The sequence below is a fragment of the Etheostoma spectabile genome, chromosome 5 (genome assembly GCF_008692095.1).
Source record: "Etheostoma spectabile isolate EspeVRDwgs_2016 chromosome 5, UIUC_Espe_1.0, whole genome shotgun sequence".
Taxonomy (NCBI): Eukaryota; Metazoa; Chordata; class Actinopteri; order Perciformes; family Percidae; genus Etheostoma; species Etheostoma spectabile.
In genome coordinates, this window is record NC_045737.1 from 11,877,892 (window position 1) to 11,887,658 (window position 9,767).

Sequence of the window (9,767 nt, forward strand, 5' to 3'; positions counted from 1 at the left end):
GCAATGATGATCCAAAGCAAAATTCCACGTACGTGTCCTCATACCTGGCAAATAAAGCTGATTCTGATTCTGAAAGAGTCCCCTCAGCAGAGAGGAGGCAGATGGGAAACAGGAAATGCTCTTGTGTAATTACTGTTTTCTAACTGGAGCAACAGCATGATGTCACTGAACTTGCAGCCACTAATAGACACATGCAGACCCTTTCCTGTTATCACAGACCCGGATACACAGTTATTTTTGTTTGATTTGTTTTTAAAGTCTTGTTTTGATCTTCTATCCTGGTTCTCAGGCTGTGTCCCCCTCAGACCTGTCCCCTACTCCACATTGATAGCCCGAGGGCCGTAGATGGACACTTTCTCCCTGGTCTAATTTTAGCCCGCAGACCGGCCTTGAATACACGGGGGGTGGCTTTGCCAGAGTCACATGTGGACGTTTGGTGAAAGGTTTTTGAGGTCATTCCTTTTTGCACAAGTTATAGAAGCAGTATTTGGGTTGTGTTAGTTCTGTCAGTCATTGTTTGTGAAAGTAAAATCATTTCTGTGTGTGTGTGTGTGTGTGTGTGTGTGTGTGTGTGTGTGTGTGTGTGTGTGTGTGTGGTTGTGTGTGTGTGGTGTTTGTTGACTCACTGGGTCAGGATGGCCCTAGCATTAAACTTCTAACGCTCTACTCATTATACCAATGGTATCATCTAAGGCTACACAATTAATATACATATATATACACACATACTTAATATACATACATATATTAGTACACTATCCATATATATATATATATATATATATATACATACATACATACATACATACATACACACACACACACACGGAGAGTATATATACACACAATACCTGCCCACTACAATATATCCATGTGTGCACATGTGTTCACATTTATGTTTCTGCAGGGAAGAACAAAAAGGAGGAGAAAAGGGTTTACCGTCTAATAACTGCTAGTTGTGAAGACCCAGCAGGGCGTTTATGAAAGATGGTGGAGAAAGGAACATCCACAGCTAGCTGAAAGTACAGTTAGACTGTGGGCCGTGCAGCTCAGCCGCATACAAAGAATCCCTGTCTCATAAACCCCCCCCCAACGCACAGGAGACATGGAGGGAGGGGGGAAGAGAGAGTGACTGACTGAGTGAGTGAGTGAGCAAACAAGCGGGTGTTTACCAGCAAAACATACTCATATGAGTTGAAGACGAGCACAAGTTTCTATGCAACAATCTGAAATATAACGATTCATTTTGATTATTTTCATGTTCCATTAATCTGGTGATTGTTTTCTCAATAATTGGATTAGTTGTTTGGTCACTAAAATGGTAAAAAAAATCCAATCAGTGTTTCTAAAATCTCTTGTTTTGTCCAAAACTAAAATACTGATTCTGCTTACTGTCGAAGAGGAAAGAAGAAACTAGAAAATATTCACATTTAACCCTCATGTTGTCCTCGGGGCAAATTGACCCGTTTTCTTATATCAATGTTCTTTGTAAATACCCAATTGTAATTATCCCAAATAACATGATTCATCCACACGCTCTTTGGCAAGTACAAATCTCTACTTTCATTAATTTTGGGGCGTCTTATTTAATTTTATAGCATTTGAAAAACAAAATTGAAGTGGTTTTGAAATAGTATTGAGTAAAAGTTGACATATTCCAGTCTGTGATTATCCATCAACATCCATTCCTTTAATTTTAGTCTCAATAATTTCTGCTTTTCTAACTCAACCATTAGGTATAATTTCCTATAAATGTGGTTTATTGACCGTAAATTCCAAAAATAACTGTAAAACCAAAGTGTTGAAAACGTCATAAAAACATTGAAAAAAATGCATCAAAAGTGTTGAATATAGGGACAAAAACTTAAGAAAAAGTAAAAAAAAATTGATAAAAAGCATCAACAACAGCCTTGATTTGACAGGAAGACAACAAAGGTTAAGAAGCCGGAATCAGAGATTTTATATTTTGTTATGGTTTGTCAAACCATAAATGAACCATCAACTATCATTTAATAGTTGACGACTAATTAATCATCTCTGCAGCTTTACTGAAATGATCCCTGGTCCTTGCAGAGTAACGCTCCTCTGGAGCCAAACCCTGACCTCCGAGCTCCCTGGGAAGGATGAGTAGCGACAAGCAGGTTTTTCACACAGGGCTAAATCATCTTGTTATTGCACATTCTTCCACCTAGAAATTGCATTTCCAGAGTTACAACTGGAACTGAGACGATTAAATGCACAAACAAGTTGTCTACATTCCCCCATAATACCCCTGATTCAATATTCAGACCAAGTGTCTTCATCAAAGGAGGCAGGAAATATAAGCTACTTAGTGCCGATCAACTTGTTGGTAAAAACACCGTGTGATAGCTGGTTTTGTGACAACACATGTCAGGCTATAGGCACGATAAAAGCCTCAGGAAAGCCCTTCAGCACGAGTTTCTCTAAAGTTTAATGACAGACCATTAATTAGGGAACCATACTGTCCCTGAAAGAGAATGGGCTTCACACACGCTGAAGATGGCGAGAGTGCAGAGCTGCAATGAATAATCGATAAGTTAACTATGACATTTATCGCCAACTATTTCTTCATAGAAATTCTCTGATAGATTAGATTAGATTCAACTTTATTGTCATTACACAGGTACAGGTACAAGGCAACAAAATGCAGATTAGCTCTAACCAGAAGTGCAATAGCAGCAAGTGCAGGATATGCAATGGTTCAATAAGTGCAGGACATGGATAAGTACTGAATAAATATAGAAATGAATACTATTATTAACAGAATTTTACGGATAGATTTGTCCTATGAATATAATATATAGATAACTAGTATTGTGAAAGTGGTGTCATGTGAATCCTTGAATAATTTCATAAGGTGCAATCTGGTTAGCTATCTTTCTCAGCCAATCATCTTGGATTCAAGCTTCTTAATTGGGAATATGTTTCTAGTTTCTTCTCTCCTCTGTGACAGTAAAGTGAATATCTTCGAGCTGTGGACAAAACGAGACACTTGAGGACGTCATCTTGGGCTTTGGGAAACACTGATCCACATTATTATGGCTAAACCTAAAAGACTTAAAGCCACTGAGGGGCTGCTAAACGGACTTGAAATAAAACAGTCTATGGCTAGTAAACTAGCTGACACGCTCTCTTCTACCTTCCACCGCTCCGTAGCCTCCTGTTGAAATCCCAGACTCCAATAGTCATCGTCGCGTTTTGATGGCCATTTATCGATCACGTTCTTCAAATGAACGTGCAAGAATCCACGTGTCCGTCGAGCTCCATGAACAAACATTTAGACACCCACATGAACGTTGCGGTGTGCAGCGATTTGATGCGTTCAAAAACGATTGTGTGCTCTTCCTCCGATTAACAGCAAATAGACCTCACTCAAAAACACACTAGTGACACCGGTGGACAATTTGTGTCCTACACACGTGCGCTCTTACACACATTTTTCAATGTATTTTGACATTATATCGACTGAAAAACACCTAACCGATTAAATCGAGGAAATAATCAACAGATTGATCAACAATGAAAACAGTCGTTAGCTGCAGCCCTAGGACTGAGTGTTGTATCCTAGTCACGTATCTCTTCTCAAACGCCAGACCCTTGGCACGCTCTGTGGCATTTGGCACAGGTAGATAAACAAAGCAACACCCCGCACATGGAAACGATGCCAAACTGCCAGCAGGTACAAGCAGGGAGTGATATCACCTCTCATGCAGCCCTTGTGTCACACAGCTGAAGGCTTTTTGGATGAGAACTCAGGGGAAACGGTGAGAAAGAAACACCTCTAAACAGCTGCAGCGCAGCCTTTTCAGATTATGGAGCCAGAAAAAGAAAAAGTATATTAGAATTTCCTTTCAAAATTCTTCTAACATTTCCAATGCATCTCCTCTTCCTTTCAGCTCTGCTAAAAATAAATTAGACACATTCTTGACTGTATTTCCTCTGAAGTGGCTAAAGATATAGGTTGTGCGATAGATACGGCATTAATGATTAACATTTTTCATGCTGTATGGAATTGTCAATTAATCTGTTGATTATTTTCTCAATGAATCCATTGTTTGGTCTACAAAATGCTAGAAAATGTTAATCAGTGTTCCCCAGAGCCCAAGACCACGTCCTCAAATGTCTTGTTGTTGTTGTCCACAACCCAAAGATACTCAGTTTACTGTCACAGAGGAGAGAAGAAACTATAGAAAAATTCACACATTTATGAAACTGGAATCACAGTATTTCTTGTTTTCCATAAAAAAAAAGACTCAAAGCGATTCATTGATTATCAATATAGTTGGCAATTAATTGACAACTAATTGATTAATCATTGCAGCTCTTTGTGGAATGACTCCCTTCTCAGAACAACAATACTAGTGCACACACATCCACAAACACATCTTTGTGAGGACCTGTCACTGACATAATGCATTCCCTAGCCCCTTACCCTAACCTTAACCATCACAACTAAATGCCTAACCTCAACCCTTACCCTCACCCTAACCATAACCTAGTTCTAATCCTAATCCTAAAACCAAGTCTTAACCATCAAACAGCCCTTTAAAGTTGTGGGGTCCAGCAATTTTGGCCCCACAAAGCTGTCGGGACCCCACAAGTATACTGGGCTCCTGATTTTTGGACCCCACAAATATAGTTAAACAAGACCACACACACACACACACACACACACACACCACACACACACACACACACACACACACACACACACACACACACACAGGGGACTTATGAGGCCCATATGTACAGCTGTGGACTGAGTGTGAACCCCAACTGGAAGGTTAGGCACAGAGGGAGAGATGGGTGGTGTGCAGTGTTGTTTTCTGTTGGCTGTCAGGGTAAGATGTGCCATCTGTAACGGGGGGAGAACACACCAGTGTCAGCTTGACTTCTTAGTCTTCAACCAACCCCTCTGTACACTTTACAACGCGCACATGCACAGCTGCAGACTCACAGTGGTGCACTATACTTTAGACAAAAAGACGTCAGTTATCAGTGAGCCTGCTTGTCTTAGAGATGGACTGCAAATCAATTCAAGAAAAAGAAAGTAAAACAGTGTGAGACATAATTACACACGTTTCTCCAACTGACACACCCCACAGCCTTGAGATTGTAAAATCTGGTGAAAACTGCGCGAACATGAGCAACAAAAAGCGCGTGCAGAGGGTCAGGAAAGTAGAAATAAACTTTTTACCTGTAAACTAAGTGCAATCTGACGGATGTACATCATATTGAGGTCCTCCAATATCCACAGTTTTTCCTCCATGTTTGCGAATTTATCAACTGGCATCCTTTCGGTAGATATCCTCAAAATGACTTCTTCTTGGAAGTTAATGATCCGACCCAACCCGCTCACCAAGCAGGTACCGCGGAGAGAAACTCCATTGCGACCGTGTCTCGTACAGTCCGTGCGTAAACCAATGCGTAAAAGTTCAGCTCCTCGTCCCAAACATAGGTGGAGTGGCTGACAGCATCGCTTGCACTGTACTGTAGTAACCCTGTCCACAAAATTCCCCCCAGCCCGTCCACGGCGCGTATTCTTCCTCTCTACTTTTCTCCGGGTAACAAAGATCCTCTCAAACACCCACAGTCAACAACCAGCGGTTGCGGGGGTTAAGAATGGAGCCTTTTAAAATGCAGTTCTTCTCTTTGTGTCCCTGTGTCCCGATTGTGAATGCCGTCTGTCCTCTGTGTGACAAGAGACCTCTCCACAAAAGGGCATCGCCTCTGCGGGAGTGATCGACACAACTAGTCCACTGTGTGCGCCCCGACGCTCCCCAACTCGGCGCTAAATTAACCCCTACGAGGCGCCTCTGGTGATGGTAATGAACTTAAAAAAAAAAAAATAAAGGAAGAAGAAGTGGGTGGGGGGGTGGAGGGAGAGATTACTGTAGCAGCCCCTACGCCCTTTTTTTTTTTTAAACAAACAAATAGCAAATACCACAGCAGCATACAAGCATAGCAGGGGTGGAGAGCTTTGTTCTTTTTACTGGCTTGATAATAAATGGAGAAATTATAACCGTGCCAGCTGGATTGAGGAAAGAGTGAAAATGAACACCCAGAGATGTTATCAAGCAGTAACATGAGGAAAACTCCAAGTGTGACACATTAAAACAAGGGAGATGGGGATTTCATTCCATTTCTGTTTTTGTTTTTAAAACACACTTTGTGTTTAAAAGAAAAAAAAATGGAATACTGAAAGCGCAGATATTTGAGAAAGAAACTATGTACTATGCTTTGTAGGTCATAGTAGGGTCACATATGGCAAATTCGTATTAATATTTCATAGCGCAGATCCCCCAGCGTCATCTTTTATTGCTTAACCTTTTAAATATTCATTTTAAGTCTCTCCTGGCGATTCTTACGTATCCAACAAAAATATAGGCTCCCAAAAAGACGTGTCAACTTCCCTTTAAGTCTTGTGTAAAGTTGGATGTCACAAAAAATATGAGAAAGTTGTTTTAATATTGGTAGCAATTTACTTTTTCTACAAGTTTTCTACATTAGAGCGACATGACACTCACATGACACAGTCATGACACATGAGCCCTAACCTGAACAATAACCATAACTTGTCATGACAAAACTGAATAATAATAAGAATAATGTATCCTTTATTAATTCCACAAGGGGAAATTACAATTTACACTGTTATTACACACATTACATACGGGCCTGCATTACACACACATGCTCAGTACCTATACATGTACTAATGGAGAGATGTCAGACCCTATGTCATAACCATTTCTGACTTGTTTATGTTTTATGACACGTTCAAGACAGTGTCATTTCACTGTTATGTAGAAAACTTCAAGTAAAATGTAACCGAAATATCTTCCTACTTTGAAAAAACAACCATTTAAAACCGTTTCAGGGCAAAGACAGTCTCCTTTCTCATCATTCCAGCTGTTTGGCGGCCAGTTTCCTCTGTTCTCCAAACAAGAGAATCCCAAAGTTTACTCCATAAACACAAAGACATAAACTGGCTGATGGTTCCGCTGGGGAAACTGCCAGTCTGCCTTCACTTGTCAGAACATATATACGGTCGGCAAGAACAAAAAAAAAGACCTTGACATGCATCCGGTTCTCATCTTCAGTGCGTTAATCCTGGACCTGATCCAGCTGTTGTGTGACGTGTGTGTATCCGTCCTCGTGGCACGGGTGAGACCACGCTGAGCAAACCTTGAGTCGACCACTCAACAGGAAACCGGCGTTCACACAGAGGCACGCACATTAAAACACACACACATTCTTAGTATTCACAACCACCAACGCGGGGGGGAGTGGGGATTTCAGAGGGACCCTGCGGGATTTCCAGAGCTCATCATGAGGAAGTATAGATCAATCCTTGTAGAAAGTCAAGTATTCGACAAAGTCACCTCGACACGACTGTTGGGGCCATCCCTCTCCGCACACATGCCCATATGGCACTCCATCTCTCTGAAGCCCACTCTCTTTTACACAAGCAAACAGAGAAAACAAAGGAGCTGTGAAAGCCCTTTCACCTCAGAAGGGCCGGGGGTGCCGGTAGCAAGCCGGGTCATTTCCCCAAGAAAAGCCTCCACCCTCAAGAGTTGAAATCATGCAGTTAATCTGTAACACACACACACACACACACACACACACACACACACACACACACACACACACACACACACACACACACACACACACACACACACACACACACACACACACACACACACACACACACACACACACACACACAGTAATAGAAGAGATTTATTGCTCTTTGGGTGGAAAGAGAAATAGTTGAGGTGAATGCACAAAGGGAGTGTGGGGTTATAGGTGCTTAGAAAACATTCTTGAACTTGTGTGCGTGTGTGTGTGTGTGTGTGTGTGTGTGTGTGTGCGCGCCGTTGATTCACAATTCACTGTGTGTAGCTTTATATCCAGTCAGTCTCCTCTGAAAGTCAATCTGGCGTGTCGCTGAACTGAAGAAAGAAAAAAAAAAATCACTTAACAAGACTTCTTTACATCTTTAACACTGTACTGAATTGTGTTAAAACAAGCCTCTAATGAAGTGATACAGTTTATTTCTCACAGCTGTTCTCACTTTTACAGTGATGCATGTGGATACTTTTTGTTATTTTACAGCATGAACAAGCAACAAGACAACAAAGTATTATTCCAGTGGGACTTGATCCATTTAGTCTACCTTTAGTTTCTCTTTTAAACCGGCAAGACATGCTGCAGATAATTCTCCCTGCAGTAAAACACAAAGACTGACACCTTTTGACAAAAGCCTGGAGGCTGAACTAAAACAGACAGAAAACAGCCATTATCTCAATGACAGGGCATGCTGGCAGGCAGGCGGGCGACTAGCTCAAACACTGAGCATGGCTGCTTCTTGGCCGGGAGCCACCGAGGACGAGGAAAACGCAGGTATTTAGAGACAGCAGATTAGTTGTTAGTGCAGAGGCCTAACAGCTTTAGGCCTGACAGGGATTTGGTTTTTTTTGCCGTTTCATGGTGATTACCTACTGATGGGATGGTGGATTAGCAGCTTGGACTGACTGTAACGGGGCCAGATGTGCTAATGAGCTGCCACCAGGGAGGGGGGAAACCAATATATTACACAATCGGTTCATCCAACACTAATTCTGAGGTTTGATCAAAACAGGAGGGATTATATAGAACACCAACAGGAGACACTTGTTCAATGAAAAGATTAGAACATTTGGATAAAATCCCATCACACACACACACACACACACACACACACACACACGGCGGCATGAGATTCTGACGGTATGATAACCTTCAGCAAAAATATTTACGGTTTTACGGTATAGCTGTATTGCAATTACAGCTTTAGAATATATTATTTTCAACTTTCAACACACACACACTATCTTGCATAATAGGTTATGAGAAGGTTGCACTGCTTTCAAGACAATGTGGAAACCCGCCATTGACATATGGCATTCCCTAGCCCCTTACCCTAACCCTAACCATCACAACTAAATGCCTAACCTTAACCCTTACCCCCACCCTAACCATAACCTAATGCCAACCCTAATCCTTAAACCAAGTCTTAACCCTCAAACCCCTTAAAGTTGTGGGGTCCAGCATTTTGGCCCCACAAAACTGTCCGGACCCCACAAGTATACTGGACTCCCGGCTTTTGGACCCCACAAATGTAGTTAAATGAGAACACACACACACACACACACTCGTATAAAAGGTTTCAAGAAGGTTGCACTGCTTCCAAGACAATCGCCGGTGCTTTTCTTGTTTCTGAACGGATGTGTGGAGGAATATGGAACACTTCCTGTCCCGTCCATACACCTAATCAGCTGGCAGAAACATGCCTGAGTCGGGGCTGAGACTCACTCAGCAAGGAGCCAAAAAGATGTTACAGATAAGTGTTATGTATGTGGTGTTGGCAGGGGAGAAAAGCATTAGATATTTAATGTTAGACAGATTAATATTTGTCCTCTTTTAAAGCATGAGTTATTGGTAAATCCGGTGGAACACTGACAAAAAATACACAACAAAAAGACAAAAAAATATGTCCATTGCAAATGTAAGACTTGTTAAAAGGATACTGTCTGTTTTCACAAGTTATACTGATCATGTTGGTCATCATTTACCTTAGGCACCAAAATGCTTGTCCATACATTGTTAACCGTAGGCAGGGTTTTGCCTGCATAAAGGAAATGTTGGCGCCTTCCAAAAAAGGTTTTAGCCAGCACACAAATGATAAGAATTGAGAA

General features: G+C 41.5%; 1 protein-coding gene across 3 annotated transcripts in view; it reads right to left on the reverse strand.

The window, feature by feature from the left end:
• rtkna (rhotekin a) overlaps positions 1 to 9,767 on the reverse strand; it is an 86,758-nt gene that overhangs the window by 57,378 nt on the left and 19,613 nt on the right. The window contains exon 1 of one of the 3 annotated variants that reach the window (XM_032517009.1): positions 5,219 to 5,820. The exons of the other annotated variants lie outside the window; for them this stretch is intronic. Coding sequence (XP_032372900.1) covers positions 5,219 to 5,314 — 96 coding nt within the window. The 5' untranslated portion in view covers positions 5,315 to 5,820. Of the gene's footprint in view, positions 1 to 5,218; positions 5,821 to 9,767 lie in introns of those variants that run through there. 3 annotated transcript variants of the gene reach the window in all.